This window comes from Pipistrellus hanaki (assembly GCF_964339955.1).
Source record: "Pipistrellus hanaki genome assembly, chromosome: 9".
In the NCBI taxonomy this organism is placed as follows: Eukaryota; Metazoa; Chordata; class Mammalia; order Chiroptera; family Vespertilionidae; genus Pipistrellus; species Pipistrellus hanaki.
The window spans coordinates 50,184,963-50,204,412 of record NC_140511.1 but is presented as its reverse complement, the minus strand read 5'-3'; the positions used below and the strand labels follow the sequence as shown (position 1 = coordinate 50,204,412).

The following is a 19,450-nucleotide window of genomic DNA, read 5'->3' as shown; positions in this document are numbered from 1 at the left end:
CAGAAGGTCTCGGCTCCCACGCCCCCTGCTCTGCTGGCCTTTGAGAGCACAGCAGCCAGCCTCCTGGGATGGCAGGCCTTGGGCTCACCGCCTTTCAGTGCAGGTAGGGAACAAGTCCTGTGAAGGTGACCTGAAGGATGTCCATCCTCTGAAATCTATCCCCCAAACTATGGCACACAGTTGGGGAGACATGCCTTTGGACCCCAGTGTTTGCTTCTCTTGGTTAAATTGCTTTTACTGAATTGTGTTTTTTTGGGGGGGCAATAGCATGAGTCTACATTGAGATCCTAATATGAACCAGACATGGGAAATTCATGTATTATATATTTTTATAGAAACTAGTTTAGTGTCTTCTAGGGAGTGTAGTTTTAAATGAATATGAACAATTGAACAAATAATAAATACGAGAAATTGTTGACCATCCAGCTATGTTTTATAATGATACGAATATGAAAGCAAAGAAGAGGTATGTTCATTGCAGCGTTATTTGGAAGCAGCCCATGTGCCCATCAGTAGATGAGTGGATAAGAAAGCTGTGGTACATTTACCCAAGGGAGTACTAGTCAGTCATGAAAAAGAAGGAACCTTCCCTTTTGCGACAGCGTGGATGGACCTGGAAGGTATTATGCTAAGTGAAATAAGCCAGTCAGAGAAAAACAAGTACAGTATGATTTCACTCATATGTGGACCCGAATGAACAAAATAAACTAACAAAATAGAAAACAGATTCATAGGTACAGAGCATAGATTGAGAGCTGTCAGAGGGAGAGAGGTTGGATGAAAAAGGTGAAGGTATTAAGGGGAAAAAAGAGAATGGAAAGAAAGAATAGAAAAAGTAGGAATTAACTTTTCTGAAAATCTATTATATACCAGGCAGTTCTTTTAGGTGCTTTACTAACATTATTTTATTTAGTCTTTTCTTCATACCAACCCTATAAGGTTGGTATCATTAGTCCATTTTACAGATAAGAAAGTTTCGCAAAGAGGTAATTGTCATATGATGATCACTTTGCGATTCAAACTCAGGAGTGTCCCAGTTTAATTGAATCACAGAGTTGTGGCAAACCAATTCAAATTCCTTGCTTCCTTAGCCATCTACCTTGGAGTCTTATTTCTTGCCACTCTATGAATGGCATCAGGATTCAAACACAGGGGCATCTGACTCTAATATTTCTGTTCTTTTCAGGACACCACACCATTACATTATCCAATAAATTCTTCTTCTTCCTGTTCTATGGCCACAGTCAAGATAAAAACCACAGAGTATATGCCAAACTACTTCCCTCTTCCTGGCTAGGTTTTCATTCCAAGTTCTCATCATCATGTGTGTGCCTACTGCCACCTGCTGGCAGACTGGACTGGCAATCCTGATGTTTTCTTTGCAAATCCCTCTATATGATGAAAAAGCCATCTGGCCAAAAAAAAAAAAAAAAAGGCAAGAAGCTCAATGCAGACAACCATCTGGTAAACCTTCCCAGAAGCTGGTGAGCTTAAAAGGGAGGACTAATTCCCATCCACCTCTCTTGGGGGTACATCCTTTCTTCTTCTACATCACTTGCAGTTTTCACCAGATTTCACCTGTCCCTAGGCACTAAAAGAAAGAACAAATCCTGTCATCCAGACCATCTAAACGTGAAGGACGGTCTCTTGCAACACGGGGATATTCCATGACCCCAGCACATAATACTGACCGCTGTGCTGTCAACCAACAAGCCTTAGGTAGCAGGGCCCGGAGTAAGAAGAACCTGAGTAGCTGGCAAAGCTTGGCTTGGCCTCCTTACAGAAGGTGGGGCCCAGCTCAGTCAGGACACAAGTGTCCTTTTCTCTGGGCAGCCAGGACCACCAGGAGAATCCATCCCCTTTGTCAAGGACACCCATCTATCACACTCACACACACACACACACACACACTCTATAGAACATAATGACTTGTCTTCTGGGGTGGATTCTTAGATGTTTGTTTCTCTTTGTTTTCCCCTCCTTGACAAAATGGGGAAAACCCCCTCCTGGGGGTGGGGAAGCATATTTCTGACTGCTGGGAAAAAAAGAAAGCAGGAATTGTTGTCGCGACAATTAGGAGCTCATCAAAGCCTCATTTTGCTCTTCAGCCATCATCGCCATCCATCCTGCACCCCCGCATGCATGTTCCGCTAATTCAATGCCTGCCTAATGAATAACTCCCAGGAACAAAAGACCCTTTCAGGCGGGAGCGCATAATCATTAGAGGAGGCTTGCGTAACTGTCGCAGACTACTCATGTTTTCAGGCCTGTCTCTAAATTTGGTTATTCACAACCTTTATAGCTCAATATTATTGCCTCCCTGTGATCATTTTCTAATTATCCTAATAATACCTATTAAATAATTCCCATTACATTACTTGAACCAGAGCAGCACAGGCCAGCTCAAATACAACTTAACCTAATAAGCATCGGTCATTCATTAAGCACCCGGGCAATCTCTTAAAGGGGCTGAATAGAATATTAAACTGTAAAGGAACATTATTATTGCACAAATGTTATTACAAGTTAGGGGTGTATTAATTTCGATGCCTGGTTTGCAAATCTTCCATATGGCTTCCTTTGGGGCCGCGCTCCATGCCTTGACTCTTTTAGTCTTTAGCCCCCGGTTGGTTTGCATCTGTCGCCCACACAAAGACAATCAAAAAGGAAAAGGCCCATAAAACGTAACAGGGAGATTAAATTACCAGAGATATAAAGAGAAGGAATGGCATCTATCTTCTGGCCAGGTTAGCGTACCTTGGACAACACCACAGGCATCATCAGGGTTTCTTAAGCTGATAACTCGAAATGGGGAGATTTTTCAGAAGTGTTAAAATATTGGTTTCTATTATAGAATATAAATCTCAAGCAGCAAAGAATAGAGAGTGATTTCTTTAACAGTGTATGTATGTGGATATCAATATTTTGTAAAGTAATATCAAGTAGCATTTGTTGCCCACACTCTGGGGGACACTTTGCCCACCAAGACACTTAATTCTCAAAACAACCTGGTAATGTGGGGACTATTAGATCCATTTTTCAGATAAGCAATATGGGACCAGAGAGGTTAAGTGATTTTCCTAGGACGACACAGCCTGAATGCAACGGGACAGGATTTGAACCCAGCGCTCTCTGATGCCTATAATTCTCCCTGCCCCACTGCGCCACAGTGCCTCCCCAGCAAACGAAGCATGCCCTGGTGTTGCTGGTTTATCTCGTTTATTTCTAAGGCTCTCCCCAAAATCAGTGGATTCCTAAAGAAAAGCACCAGACAGACAGTGACCCTCACTCCAAGCAGAAGGAAATGGGTATCATTTTGGTAATGAAACCTACTTCTGATGAGTGGATTCAGGCTTCCTTTACAAGGATGTGCATAGTGTATTTTAGTAAGAACAGGAACACATATTTATTCATCAATTATGCCATCCATCCCATAGGCAGGCCCTACGCTAGGGCTTCCAGATTAACTGTTTTAGCCCATCCTCCTCACCACAAATCCAAGAAACAGATATAATTATCACTCTTACTTTACAAACAAGGAAACTGAGGCATGGGGGGTGGGTTAAACTCTGACTCCAGCATTTCCCTGTTAACCAAGGACACGCGAGCCGTACAGCTAACACTAAGGCTGGAAACCCCAGGGCCCCTCACTTGGATGGCCCCTCACGAGGCTCAGGGAGCAGCTCTCACAATTTGTGGGCATGACTTTGTATGAGCTTCAGGCCTCACAAGATCTAGGTCTGCCCCTGCTAGTATCATCACTCTCAAATAATTGAAGTTTTAAGAGAATTGAAACCCTAAGCTTCTGCTATGTTGTTTAATCAGTAACACATTTTCATGGTTACACAGAGAGAGATGTGTTTCCAGCATTTGGTTTTTCACACTTTATATCCAAAATATAAAAGGCTAAAGACATCAAGTCACAAAGCTAGAGAGACAAACAATACTTCCCACAAACCCTAAGTCCCATCCCACCCACCCGCACCCCCCACCCCTGCCCAATTCACTACCCACACAGATGCTGGGTGGTTTTGAAAAACACGTGTATTTCTTTAAGTCATCCCTCACCCCAGAACCCTTCCCCGGCCCCTCTTTCGTTAAAGCATTTCACGTCTTTTCACATCTGGCCTTTGCAGGTGCTGCTCCCTCTGCCAGAGCAGTCTCCTCGCCTAGTTGGTGAGCTCCTCCCTCCTCTGGTTCTCATCTTGACAGGCCACGGCTTCCGAGAAGCCTAGCCTGACCTACCGTCTCTCTCCCAGGACCAGTTAGGAACCTCTTGCTCCTGTGCCCATGCACCCTGATGCTTGTCCCTAACACAGCATCGGTCCTCCTAGATTGTGGTTTATTTCTCACAGGTCTGTGTCCTAGTGGACTGTAAGGCTCTCTCAGAGGCAGAAACTGTGTCCTAGTCATCATTTTAGACCTACTGTCTCATGTCCAGCAATAACAGGGCTTCACCAGATGAATTCTGTTTGGATCTGAGAGTCTGAAGCTATCAGTAGAATGGTTACCATTTAGCCTTTTACCTGTGTCAGGCAGTGTGCTAATTTTTTTTTTTGTGTGTGTGTGTGTAGATACACATTTATATATATATATATATATATATATATATATATATATATGTGTGTGTGTGTGTGTGTGTGTGTGTATGTGTGTGTTTATGTATATATATGTGTATAAATGTAAATGTATATGTGTATATACATATATAAATGGATATATACATATACACAGAGATATTTATACATATCCATATATATGTAAAAATTCTTCTTTAATGCTTACATCAGCTCTATAAGGTTAGAAACCACTATTATCTCCATTTTAGAGGAGAGAAAGTTCTTAAAGATTTAAAACATGACTGGCCTAAGGTCATACAGTGAATAAAGGGAGAAACAAGGATTTTTACTTTAAGTCCAGCCTTTGAATCACTACCAACATTGCTTGAATGCCCAAACAGTTCTCCCAAATCTATGCTAAACCTTGAATTGCAAAGAGCATTCACAGTAGCAGAGAACTGGGCAGACCAGAAACCCAGGGACAAGGCCCACAGGCCTACCAGTGCCCCTAGGAATTTCAAACGATCACGTTGACTATGAAAGTGTGAAGCAGCTGCAGATTTCTGTGTCGGTGTTGACAGAGCCAGAGGATGACACGTCTCCCTGCTCTGCCCAGACGGGGAGGCCAGCACTGTTCTCAGACCACAGCCACGGGCGGGGCTGCCGCTGTGGACCTGGTGGGATGCCTACCTGCTTCTCCTCTGAGCGCCTTCTCCAGCCTCACACCCTGGATCTCGGAGGCCCTCTGCCGCTCCTCCACCTCCTCCAGCTGCCTCTGGATGGCCTGCAATGCCAGGGTTTCACGTCACATGGGACCCACACAAAGAGCCACAAGAGGGGCCAATGCTACCACTGCCTTTTCAAGAGAAAGAAGTCCTTCCCCACGTGATGTCACCTCCTTGATTCGCTGGGTCAGGACGTCCGAATTCCCCAACAACTAGAACTTGACATGTCCCTTCTTTAGCGTGAAGCCATAAAGCAAGGAGTCTGTATGTAAGCTCAGTTTGCCCCCAAGTAGATGCTAAAATAGTCCCCCTTGACCAGGCCAATCACACAGACGCGCTCTCAGGCGAGGCCGCGGGGCCAGGTGGGCGGTCCTCCCGGCTCCCGGACTCCTTGGAGCCTCAGCCTGTGACTCTGCTCACCAAGAACCATGACTCAGTAGGACAGGGGCCCTGGGGCAAACACAGAGCACGCTCAAAGTCTATTCTCCTGAGAAGAACCGGCAGATCCTTCCAAGAAATTGTTCTGGAGCAGGAGACCTGAGCCAACTCCTGGGGCTGGGTGTTCCTTTCTCCGACTGCCTGGCTCCAGTCCTCAGCTCAGACTGTACCCACTCCTTCACTGCCCCAAGGGGCTGGGTCAATGCCTGGGGCCTATTACTGTGGAAGTGTATGGTAGCGTTATTACTAGAAGGTTATTAAGACCCCAGATGTGTATCCTGCTAAGGGATAACCTCACACCCTCCTTAGACTCACCATTGGCACCTAGTATGGTTTCGGGTCATGAGTGGGTTTGCATTTTCATGTTTACTTTCCCTACTAGGTCTTTCTTTCTCCTGTGGATTATTAGGAAGGAAAATGAGGAGACAGACTGTCCTCTGTCCATTTTGCTCATTCATAGTTTTCTCTGTTTTCAGATACCATGCTGCCGAAGGCACATCTCTTGGTTGAACGGACTTGGCACCTGGCAGACCAGGTATATTTAAGGACCCAGCAGCTGTTGGGGCAGGTAGTATGTGTGTGTTCTTTCTTCTGTATCTCACTCCAACTTTGTCTCACCCCCTTTCCTACTTAACTCTACGTCTTTCTAAGTCTCCCCTAGATTTAGGGGTACAATTGCCAAAGTAACTCCAATCCCCTGAAGAGGCCTGAATAGCCACCTGGCTCCTCTTTGTGCCAACAAAGAGTGTTTAAGCCCCAAACATAAAATATGAAATAGGTGGGAATTATATCTTAAACAACTTATAATTTCATGCCCCCTTCCTCTCTGTCTTTCTTTTAAAGGTAATTATATCTTTATAAATCGGTCTCTTGCTGGCATGGTGTAGAATTGCAAAAGGAAAGAAAACACTTAAATAACTTTATTACTGATTACTTTGTAATTATGGCTATGTGGTTGTTATGGAGTAAGTGAAGTCCCCCTCACCCCCATTCATATGTTGAATTTCTAACTCCTAAAGTGACTATATTTGGAGACAGGGCCTTAAAGGAGGTGAATGAGATTAAATGAGGTCAAGAAGGTGGGGCCCTAATCTGATGGATCTGGATCCTAATCAGAAGACGAAGAGATACCAGAGATTGATCTCTCTTTCTCTACACGTGCACAGAAAATAAAGGCCATGTGAGGCTATAGCAAGGCAGCTGTCTACAAGCCAGGAAGAGAGTTCTCACCAGAAACCCAACCTGAAGGCACCTTGAGCTTGGACTTCCAGCCTTCAGAACCATGCGAGATGAATTTCTGTTAAGCCACCCATTCTGTGGCTTTTTATGGCCACCCAATCTGGCTAATATAGTGGTCATTCTTTAGACATTAAGAATGAAAATCTCAAAGATTAAAAAGAAATGCAAATTAAGACTCTAACGGCCATTGTAATTCTTTTCCTATCGCCACCTATTGATTGGTGTGAAAATATAAGAAGGGGGAATTGCTGAGCTTGCCAGTCCATATCATAAAGATGTTATCTTGTTCTCAGAAGGGAAAGTTGGTATGTTTCAAAGAAACCTGTTTTAGAAGCTGAGAGTGGACAGAGGAAGCTGGTGGAAATTTTCCTTGTCCACCCGGTGACAGGGACAGCTCCCAAGTCAGTGACCGTGAAGGGTAAAGGAGGTTGGACTAAACGATCTCCTCCTTGTAAGACACAACTTTCAGGATGGTATGGCCAGATAAAGGGACTAATTGGAGTTAGGAATGTGAAGGTACAATGGATTAATATGAGAGGCCATGCAAAGTCCGTTTGTCCTAAAACCTAACTGTTCTTGAAGGCTGGCTTTGGGGGCCTCAGGGAGATGGAAGATGCCTTGCCTGTCTGCTTCCTTTTGCCGCTCTGTGACAGAGGTGGGCAGATCCATTTGGAAGAAATGTTTGCAGTGGCCAGGAAGCCTGTATAAAAATGCTGGGTGCTTCAGCTGTTCAACTGATTCTGCAACAGAGACAGCTCCTAATAGCTGTCAGTTCGGCAGAGACACTGGCAGCAAGTTGAGGGAAGGTGTGTCCGCACAGACTGCTATGTGGCAGTCAAGGCCAGGGATGGTCCCTCTGCCATGTGTTGGCTGTCATTTCAGGCTTCTTTTGCTAGAAGTGTGTCTGCAGATGGAAAGGCTGCTGGGAATGGGCCAGGGAGCACTAGGGCTCTCCAGGCCCCAGAGTTGCACCAGGGTTTGAGCCAGCGCCTTTAGAAGGGCCAGGAACCTGGCCTTTCTCCAGCCCACCTCCCCACTGCAATCCCGACTTCCAAGGGCTTTCTGATTCCCAGGGTCCAGGCCCACTCACTCATATCAAGTGTTCCTGACCTGAGCTTTATGAAGTCTTTTTAATTCTTCTTGCTTAACCAGTTGTTTTGTTGCTTTCTCCAACTTCCTTCTTCTTCTAAGTGTCTTCCTCTCCTATAAAAACCAAGAGAGAAGAAAAAATATATGCCTGAGAAAATGGTTTGAAGCTGACAAAACACTGTCATAGGCTTCTGCTCCCTGCAACTGAACCACTGATTAGCTTCTAGAACAGTGACGCCCAAGAACCTCTGCAATGGTGAGAATACATGTCTAGTGACAACATTGATCTCAATGATGAAACTTGGTTTTTATAGAATTCCCTTCAGGATCTAGAATCCTAAAGGTCTCATGCTCTCCTTCATCCTTGGAAGGAAATTTTGGCTCTGAAAACTCAAACTTATTCCATATCATAAAATCTCTATTTCTAGGGGGTAACTTTCTGATTGTCAATCTCTCTGAACAGAGGTTCTGGGACACTGGGGTGGGGGAACCCCTCTTTCAGGCAGCCAGGACCTTACTGGAAAGGCTGCGGAGGGGCATGTGGAGATCACTGGTAATTGTTATCCAGAGACTTTCCCACTCAATCTATGGAGAGTTGGTGCATTTATTCAACAAACCTCTGTGGAGTTTACAACCTCCTACCCTACATAACAAATCCCACTACTAATTGTTATGTGCCAGACACTGTACTAATTACCTCTCATGTATCATCTTAATTATCCATCCCTCAAATGAGACTTATTTTACAGATTAAAAAAAATCAAAACTCAGAGACGTTAAATAACTTGCCCAAGGTGACACAATTAGTAATTGGTAGAGCCGGAAGGTAAGCCCGGGTCACCTGAGTCCAGCATCTGTATTTTCATATAATCTGTTCTGCCTTTTCCGTGCCAAATACTGTGCAGGCACATCAGGGACTCCTGCTTTATAGAAATGGCAAAGCCTGCCCCTCAATTAAGACCATTTCATACAATTTCAAGGGAGGAAGCTTCGGCAGCATCACACCGCCTCTGCCCTCCCCAGCAGCAAAGCTGCCAAACCCCATGGCTTTATCAAGAATTTGCAAAGCAGAACCTAGAAGAGGAAAGAAGGTCCTGTACTGCCATTCATGAACGGATGTTGACATAGAAATGAGGATGATTCGCTAACACCCAGGTAGTCTCACGATATGCCAGGCACAGTTCTTATGCCCTCGGTGATGGTGACGAGGTTGCAGAGAGGAAAAGAAAGAGTTGAAGAGCTAAAGAAGAAAGAGACAAAGGAGAACTCTAGCAGGATGAGGACAGCTGCCAGTCCCGGTCCCTGGGATCCAGTCACTGGTTTTGGGGCAGAGCAAAGGGGAGAGGTGTAGTGTGCGTATCCTGTCTCCAGTTTCCTATGCAAAGCTTCATTTGGACTGACAGACTCTGTGCCACACCTCTGGGGACACACCTGCATGGGACAGAAGACATAAAACACGGGGGGGGGGGGGGGGGAGGGGGAAGGTGTCTGGCCAATGTGGCTCAGTGACTGAGCATTGACCTAGGCACCAGGAGGTCACAGTTCAATTCCTGGTCAGGGAACATCCCTGGGCTCAATCCCCAGTAGGAGGTATGCAGGAGACAGCTGATCAATCAGTGATTCTCATCACTGATGCTTCTATCTCTCTCTCCCTCTCCCTTCTACTCTGAAATCAATAAAAATATTATATTGGGGGGGAAACAGGGAGAGGACTTCTCTTGTTCCTTTACTGTGAGCCCTTAGGAAGCCCTTGGCCAGCTTCCCTTCCTGTCAGAGCGGCCACATCAGAGGCAGGTGAAGCGGGCAGGGAGGACTGGCGCTGTTCTGGAGCAGCAGGAGGACCAGGAGCCACCTGCAAGGCTTGCCCTGCCTAACACGGTCTTACTATTTTGATGTGGTGGGGCCACTCCATTCTTTCCTCCTATGTGAGAGTGTCAGGATGGCTGACATTGGGGCCTCTGCCTCATTTGAGTACAGAAGTACACTCTGGATCTCTCAAAAAGAGGAAAGGAAACCCCAGAAATCAACACACACACACACAGAATTCATTTGTGTTGAGTAAAAAACTAATCAGAGATGCCCCAAGTTACAAAATTAAGAGTCTATACATATTCTCTCATTCTCATTCTCTCTCTCTCTCCTCTCTCTCTCCCTCTCTCTCTCTCTCTCTCTCTCTCTCTCTCTCTCTCTCTCTCTCTCTCTCTCTCTCTCACTTTCTTCCCCTCTCTCTCTCATCTCTCACACTCATGCCATGCCCCAGCCCCCTCCTGACTTGCTCCAGCCGAGGCCTTGTGGAGCTGGATCCCCTGAGTGACTTGAGATGATGCCAAAGTGCCTAGTGCCAGATATGGAAAAGTTGAGTCTAAATAAATAAATCTGGTTCTCTCCCTTTCTCCTCAGATCCTCTCTCTTCAAAAAGTAAACACGCACAGAGCAATGCACTGCGCCTGTGTCCACCTGGGAAGCATTTTAGGTCCATCCGTTTAGCATCCTGATCCTAGGAAACTGCTCTGGCCCCATGGGTAAGAAACAACAGTGAGCTGTGGCCATGGGGTGCGTGTCTCTGTGGGCTGACACACAGGAACCTTTGAGGAGATATAACAGTGTTTGTACTTTCTAAATCTGGGAGTGGGGATGGGAGCTGTTTAAAGTGTCCTCCAGAAATATGAACACCATCCAGCAAGGAGGACTGCCATCTCCCCAGCCGGCCAGCGACCAGTCCCTTCCACAGCAGGGGCCCTCAGAGCATCCTTACTTAACCTGCAATTGCGTGGCTCCTCCACATGTCTCATTAGAATAAACGTAACATTCCCTATGCAGTCTGCTGCTTAAATGAAGCTGTGCTCCCTCTCCCCCCTACCCCCAACCGGGGAAATATGCATCCGGTTGCTGTAATTTTTCCAATCGTTTGCTTCTTGGACCACAAATGAAACCCGCTTTTTAAGAGCTGTAGTCACCAAATGGTTTCAAGGAAATACATCTGTTTTGTTTTCCCTTCCCCGATTTTACATCTCTGAGGCAGGCAAGCCTATAAAAGTCAACAACCAAAAAACAGAGATGATTCTTGGGGTACCCCAGGTAGAAAGAGCCGCTTGCTGTCAGATGCAAGGAAATGCGATCCTTCTGAGGAAACCGCGGCAGCTGGAGTCCACATTGGGTCTAAAGTCTGCAGGGTGAGCAGCCCCCCCAGCCAAGGCCCCCTTTGGTTTGCCAAGTGTTGTTTGTTACCTTTGACCGCAAGGAAAGCTGGGGATCAGATTCTTCATCTGCCGAGGAGGAGGTGGTGGAGGAGGAGGCAGCCCCTGTCACCTGCGCCCTGATGGGGACATGCTTGGGACCTGCAGGGGGAACACAGAAACTCACTGAACTCCCAGCTTCTCCTCTCACTTCGTGACCCAAAGCTGCCTCTCCCTTCCCCCCACCCCACCCAGGCCCCCCACTCTGCCCCGCTTCCCTCCCTCCCTGCCCCCCCACCCCCCACTGCACCTGCCATGAGCAGGCGGAGGCAGCACCTAAGGGCAATTGAAAATTTGGCCCTCCACGTTAATTACACTTCTGGGTCCCTGCCAAGAGCTTTGCAGCTCTTTCTTCACGTCAAAAATAAAGGTATTATGCAGGAATCAATTAATTCCTTAAACACCATTTATACCGTGTGTTGCTTGAATGCGTTCGGAGACGAAATCTATTATTAAAATACTTGCCCGAAGTTAGCTGAGTTACCTAAATGCTTGTGTGTAAGGTTTGCTCTGCAGAGTAATTGAATGCAACAAAAGTCAGAGCCAGCTCTTAAACAAATCGCCTTTCTGCAGCTCACAGCATCTGGTACCCATTTTTACTACATGACATCTGCTCAGTGTAAAAGAGCTGGCGTCAGAATGTCTGGTCATAGAAAAAAAAAATCCCAAATGTAATCAGAAGCAAAAGGACTCTAAGCCGAAGGTTTTATCACATAGTCTCATGCAACATAAATATTTCATTAATTATGGCTAAACAAATGCCACTTCTATTTTCCTAACTCGCAGATATTATCACATCACCGAAGTGATGATTCAAATGCCAGGGAAGGCAGTTTAAGATAGGGAGGGCTCAGCAACGCAGGGCCCATGGCAGAGCCGAAGCCAGGGGGACACAGCCAGCGCTGAGTGAGGGGTAGATGGTTAGAGGCAGCCCATGCCCGTGCCCGCCAGAGTCTTTTTGGGATCTGGCTGGGAACCATATGCAATCAAGTCTTCCTGGGAGACGTTTATTCTTCTCAGCAAGGACATCTGCCCCTCCACGTCCACCTGATGCGGAGTTCATGGTTAATATCTGGATGGACGCACTCTGGACACTGAATAGCAGGACTCCGTGATAGGAAATTTACTAATTTTTACTCTGCCATGGCAGCTTCCGTCTGAATGGAAATATGGATTGGGCGGGGAGGAAGGCAGAGAGGCAAGCCCAGGCCGACTAAACATTCCCTTCAAACTGCCTTTTCTTCTCCATATTGTTCAACTATAATATTTACCCTGGTGGGAGCGGCCAAGTTCTAAAAACTAAAAATAAGTTTAACCTCCAGGAGGAGCACATTTACATATGCTGTTATTTGAAGCAAAATAATGCAGAGCATGTATGGAATAACACAGCCTCTCTGGGGAGGGCGGTAACTGCTTCCCACTTTCCTTTGCAGACGGGAAAGCTCAGGTGAAGATGGCTCAGGGAGCAGCACAGCCATGGGAGGAGGCAGTGCTGTTGGTGAGCTGAGATGGTCCCCCAGTCTCAGCCATAAATCACCCCTGGGTCATTCAGGCTGAGCGCGTGAGCCTGAGGAATTCTCCCTCACCTCCCTGCATGCTGGGGGAGTCGTGGTTTTCTAACTTGCAGATTTGAATTACAAGGATGAAAATGATCAACGTGAAGGGTCTAGCACGGTGCCTGGTTCACTGGAGCTGCTTAAGTAAATGTCACTGGCACCAGCAACAGCTGCTGCTTCACCATTCATTGATCAAAATGAACAATACTGCGATATTAGTAAGCCTGCCTGATTCGCCTTCATTTAGTGGAGAACGTATAATAAGCCTAAGGATACAACATTTTCTAACTCTCGAAAACCAATGTAATATGCCCATGGAATTTCATTGTGAACTTGAGTAGGAAATGTTCCCACATAGAATGCATTTCTTAAACTTCTGGCAAAGTCACACAAAGTTACACAGGTGCCTCTGCATCTCTTCCGCTTTAATGCCCTTCCATCATAGAACCATCCATTCCAGGCATTCACTCGTCATTTGTAGAGTTTAAAAAACAACAACTTGGCAGTATTGTTTCACTCTCGCTATAACGGGGGGCGACTCATTCAGGGATTGACCTCCCTCCACCAAGCCCCAGAAGTCAGGACAAAGTATATGAAGCAGCTGTTTCCAGGTGTGGGACCGTGGGAAGTGCTGAACTGTGAAAAGGGTGAGAACAGAAGCAAATGAGTTCAGCTCTAGATCACAAATGCTCCCTCTGCCCTGGGGCACTTTCTTCCAGGTCTCAGCCCGGTAGGAAGGACCTGAGCAGAGCACAGGTGTGACTCGTTGGGCTGAAAAGATGGAGATGAGCATTTCAGAAGGCTGGGCAGCTGGCATGTGTGGGGAGAGGACTGGAGAGGCGGGAGCTGTGCAGAAAAAGAACTTCAGAAATAAGCAAGGAGGGCCCTTTAGTTTATTGCTTAATATGTAGATGCACAGAGGGAAATGGTATGAGGCTGGGCAAAAAGCTGCTGGGGAGTTACAGGCTAAGTAATATCAAAAGTTTTTGCAGGCCTGGGAAGTGTTCACGTCCCCCACCCCCCAGTCAGGGGCATTCATAGAGGCCACCGGAGAGCCCCACGTTAGCAATAGGGATAAACGAGCCCTAGAGTAAAGGTTATTACAGACTCATCTGAAGACGCTTAAAAACAAGCCTGGGAGAGATAAATTGACATGCAAGTACTTCACTGCCCCTCCATTCATTCTTTACTGCCTACTTAATATTCTTCAAGTGAAGAAACAAAACCTAGACTCTCTGTGTAATGTAACAGCCACAAAACCTAGCAGCCTAATCCTAACCCTAACCCTAACCTCCCCCATCCTCACGCTTAGAGGTGTCCACCCAACTCCACAGGGAGCCTTCCTGACTTCACCCTCCGTAATTCTTCATCAGGCTGGTCATCAGTAGCCTTTACTATATAATTTATAATAAACTGGTGTGTTGTTTTTATAAATACATTTTTAATTGATTTCAGAGAGGAAGGGAGAGGGAGAGAGTCACTAATTGGCTGCCTCTTGCACACCCCTTATTGGGGACGAGCCCACAGCTGGGCATGTGGCCTTGACCAGAATTGACCTGGGACCCTTCAGTCCGCAGGTTGATGCTCTATCCACTTAGCCAAACCAGCCAGGTCAAGTGTAAGTGTTTCTGATTCTGTGTCATTCCAACAAATTATTTAACCAAAGCGGGGGGCGGTTGTGGTGAACCCCTGTTTATAACCATTTGGTCGGAAGTACAGTTGACAACCTGTAAGGACACAGAAGATTTGAGCTAACACATTTGTAGAACAGCGCCCCCCAAGAACGAGAGAATACACATTGTTCTTTTCTAGAGCCCATGGCACATTCACTAAGTTGATGTTGTGCCAAGCCATAAAGCAAGAATCAACAAAATTCAAAGGCCTGAAGTCATACATAGTATGTATTCTGACAACAGTGAGATTAAGCTAGGAATCAGTAATAGAAAATAACACCAGAAATTTTCAAAATGAGATCGCCAGACGGGAAAGCTCAGGTGAAGCAATGCTTTTCTAACAACCTATAGACCAAAGAAGAACTAAAAATAAATTTAAACTGATGATTAAAAATGGCATAACCAAACAACTAGATGCAGCTAACACTGTGAGTAGAGAGAAATATAGAGCTTTAAATATACACATTATGCAAAAGAAAAGTTGAGAATTAATACTGTAAGTTCTATTTCAAGAAGCCAGAAAAGGAACTACCAATTGAGCCTAAAGAAACTAAAATAAATAGAGATTATGAAAAACAATATAGACAAAGCATAAATAAAATGGAAACATTTTGTTTCTTTAAAAAGACAAATAAAATTGATAACCACTTAAGAAGAATGGCTAAGAAAAAAGATAAAGAAAACTCAAGTGACCAATATTTGAAATTAAAAAATCCTACAGTAACTATGACAACAAATTTCAAAATTTAGATAAAATGGACAAATTTTTTGAAAAACATGATTTATCAAAACTAACATAAGGAGAAAGACAATCTGAGTAATTATAGCTATTAGAGAAACTGAATCCGTACTTTGAAACCAGTCTCCAAATAATTCTAGGCCTGATGACTTCGTTTATGTCCAAATGTTTAAAAAAGAAATAATACCAATGTTGAAAGGAAAAAAAGAAAAAAAACCTCTTTCGAGAATAGAGAAAAACAGAATACTTCGCAACTAGTGTTATGAAGCTAGCCTAAGTTTGATGACAGAATCTGGCAAGATAATACCAGAAGGAAAAAATTCAGACCAATATCTCTCATACGCATACGTGTAAAACTACAAAAAACAATTAGCAAATCTGATACGGTGGATACATAAAGGAGTATAAATTATGACCAAGTTGCGTTTACCCCAACAACTCAGTAATGATTTAACATTTCCAAATCTATATAAAAATGTAATCAATATAATTCAGCATATCATTGCTTAAAGTAAAATAATATTATTATCTCAACAGAGGTAGAAAAAGCATTTGATTAAATGTATCATTATTCATAATAAAAGCTCACAGTAAGCTAGGTTAAAGTGAAACATAATTCTATCAAAAGGAAAAGTTGTATTTAATATATTTAATAGAAAACATTTTAGACTGCTTCAGTTTTTAAATTTAAATTCCTTAGCCCTGGGTGGGTGGCTCTGTTGGTTGGAGCATGCCCCATACACCAAAAAAGATTGTGGGTTTGATTCCTGGTCAGGACACAATGAGAGGCAACCATTTGATATTTCTCACATCCAAGTTTCTTCTTTCTCTCTCTCAAATCAATAAACATATCCCCGGGTGAGGAAAAAACAAGCAAATGAGAGCACGCATCACAAAACACACAGAGCTCTGGTTTCCTGCTGGAGGGTGTATACATAGGTACAGTCATTTTGGAAAAAGATCTGACAGTATCTTTTACAGCAAACCACACATGCCTACTCCATGACCTATTCATTCCTCTCCCAGGGATATACAGGGTAGACAAAAGCAGGTTTACAGTAGTGAGTATGCAAAACACAGAGTTGATTCTTGTATTATTATTATTTTCCATGAAAACAACAGTAACCCTACTTTTGCCTGTCCCTGTACTAACAAAGCTTCTGTCCTTGAACAAACTTTAGCCAAGCTCCTCTGAGCCCTTCTCTTGACTAGACCTTCACCGTGGCTTATAAAAACTACAGACCCTCAATATAAGTTATTTAGCCCACTCCCTCCTTCCTACAATAAAAGACTTAAACACTGACAGCTCAAGGCTACATCCCTAGGATGAGCCCAGCCCCACTGAAAGTACTTGAGGAAACTCAAGGCTGACAAAAGAATTTACTGTTCTAGCCAACGCCTTCGGACAGGCCCCTGGCTACCCACCCTTTCTTAGCATTTACTAAAATGGGCTTCCACCAGAAAATCCTTCCTCTGTCCTTTTGAGATAAAACACGTCTCCTACCACTCAGGAGTGTCTTTCTCCAGAACCTGAAAGCCATTCCTTTAAAATGCAATCATCAGGAAGCATAGGGCCTCTGTCTCTCAGTCTCTGTGGGAGGACAGAATCCCAGCTTCAGTAATAAGCAGCTAACAGACACAGCCGGCACTATCAGTATTTATATTGACCCACCCTTCGTAACTTTCTTAACTTCCCTGACTCTGCTGAGTCCCTGCTTGGCCCCTCTCCCTCCTCCCTCATTCTCCCTATAAAACACCATGCCTTCTCTGTAAAAAAATCAAAGCTGAGCCCAGCCGGTGTGGCTCAGTGGCTGAGCATCAACCCATGAACCATGAGATCACCAGTTCATTTCCCGGTCAGGGCACATACCCGGGGGTTGTAGCTCAATCCCTGGTAGGGGGCATGCAGGAGGCAGCCGATCCATGTTTCCCTCTAATTGATGCTTCACTCCCCCCCCCCCTTCTCTCTTTGAAATCAATAAAAACATATCTTTAAAAAATAATAATGAAATAAAATCCTACTTTTAAAAAAATCAAAGCTGAGTTCAGTTCATGCTAGACTCACTTCCCCATTGCAATAGTATATAACTAATTAAAATCTCTACTACTTTAACTAGTATCTGGCTTTGTTTATCTTTGACAATAGCCCATATGTAGGAGTGCTCAAAGCTGTTATTACTTGAAATAAAAGAAGCAAAAAGAGCCTAATTAAATACCCAACAGAATGCACAACTAAATTGTGGCATATTCATACAAGAAAATATAAACGTAGCAATGGAAAATAATGAACTGCTGCTATATATAACTATATGGATAAATCACTCGACATACACACCCACACACACACACACACACACACACAGCACATGCATACACATAATGTTTAATGAGAGAAGTCATGTACAAAAGAGTGGATAGTTTTCTAGTGTTGCAGAAGCAATGAACACACTATATGCAGCTTACAATAGCACCCATTTATTATCGCACAGTTGTGCAGGTCATAAGCGCAGGCACAGCTCCACGGGGTCATCTGTTCAACGTCTCCCAGCGCTGCAGTCAGGTGTCTGGAGGACTGGCTTCTCTGAAACTCAGGGTTCTCTTCCAGCTCCTTCCGGCTGTCACAGAATTCAGCTCCTCCTGGTGCAGCACACAGGCCCTGCTTTCTTGCTGGCTGTCAGCTGGAGGTCGGGCTGAGCTCCTGGAGGCCTCCCATTCACAGCATGACAGTTTACTTCTGGGAAGCCAGCAGGGTCATGTCTTTCTCACACTTCGACCATCTGACTTCAGGAATGGTTCAGCCCTTGTTAACAGCTCGCCAGATGAGGTTAGGCCGACCCATGATAATCTCCCTTTTGATTATCTCAAATTCAATTGGTTTGGAACTCCTATTACATTTGCAAAATCCCATAACCTAATCATGGGAGTGAAATCTATCAGAGTTACATTCCCACTGTACTCAAGAGGACAAAGTTATACTGGGCAAGTCCACTAGGGTGGGAAGAATTTTGCCTATCCCAACACTAATTGATTCAATTTTTACCAAGTCAAAAAAACTATAGAAGTGATCTGTAACCAGAGAAGTCAGATGGTAAGTGCTTTTGTTTGGTGGCATCTGTATTTGGGAAGAAGCATGGGTAAGGCTTCTGAGAGCTGGCAATATTCTGTATCTTGATCTCTGAGGTGATTACACAAATGTATACTTTGTAAAAGTTCATCATTTGTGTATGTAATATTTGTGTACTTTATTGTATGTTAGTTATACTGCAGTAAAAATGTTTATACAAAAATAAAAAAGGGAGGTTCTCAGCATGCCTTCTATGTCCAGCATCTGCCTCCTGGTGGTCAGTGCACGTCATAGCAACCAGTCATTCTGCTGTTTGGTAGCTTTGCATATTAGCCTTTTATTATATAGGATATTAATAGAAAGTTGTGTTGTAAAAGTACAAAAAATTAAATTTCAACTGGCTCTTAGTCACATGATCATAATTCAAGGTACTTCAATTTGAATGACTTTTGGTAGTTTCTCACTTTCTACTTGAGTACTATTTTTCTCTTCATTGCATGGAAGTATACAAGTTAAATGTGGAGAGAGCGAAGTCTGTGTGTCTGTGTTTGTTGGTTAGGGGTGGGGAAATAGAAGGAAACTAATGAGTTTAATCTAATAGGATAGATAAAAATCTTAATATTACTATAACACTGACCTAAAATCATCTGAGAGAAATGCAAAGATTTTTTATGAGATGGGCCCAGGCACCACTTCCAGAGCTGGTCAGCCTTAAGTTAATTTCATTCTCTATATTCCCATTCTGTTCCAAGCAAAAAAAGTGGCATGATTTCCTGGTGAATATAAACAAATGTGGCTGTCCATTACTAACTCAGGAAAACACATTTACCCCAACTTATTATAATCAGCATATACAGAAATTATATAGGTATGAACTAAAGGCTAATCATTTCTATGAATTTGATAAAACATCAGGAAACAGAACAAAGATATATGAAAATAATAAAACATCATGACCAAGTGGTATTTGTTTCAGCAATTTAATGTATTATATCATTCATAGTAATCCAACTAGAAAGAACAAATGTACACAATCATCTTAAAAGGTATTAAAATAATATTTGCTAAAATTCAACATCCATTTGAGATGAAAACTAGCGTTGACTCTGTTAGGGGCATCCACCACCTCCCT

The 19,450-nt window shown here is 44.0% G+C and overlaps 1 protein-coding gene across 3 annotated transcripts in view; it reads right to left on the bottom strand.

Annotated features, from left to right (window-relative positions):
* MICAL2 (microtubule associated monooxygenase, calponin and LIM domain containing 2) overlaps positions 1-19,450 on the bottom strand; it is a 196,734-nt gene that overhangs the window by 19,211 nt on the left and 158,073 nt on the right. For all 3 annotated transcript variants that reach the window (XM_084893499.1, XM_084893500.1, XM_084893506.1), the window contains 3 exons: positions 11,279-11,388; positions 8,072-8,164; positions 5,250-5,343 (listed from right to left, as the gene is read on the bottom strand). In XM_084893499.1, coding sequence (XP_084749625.1) covers positions 5,250-5,343; positions 8,072-8,164; positions 11,279-11,388 — 297 coding nt within the window. The remainder of the gene's footprint in view (positions 1-5,249; positions 5,344-8,071; positions 8,165-11,278; positions 11,389-19,450) is intronic.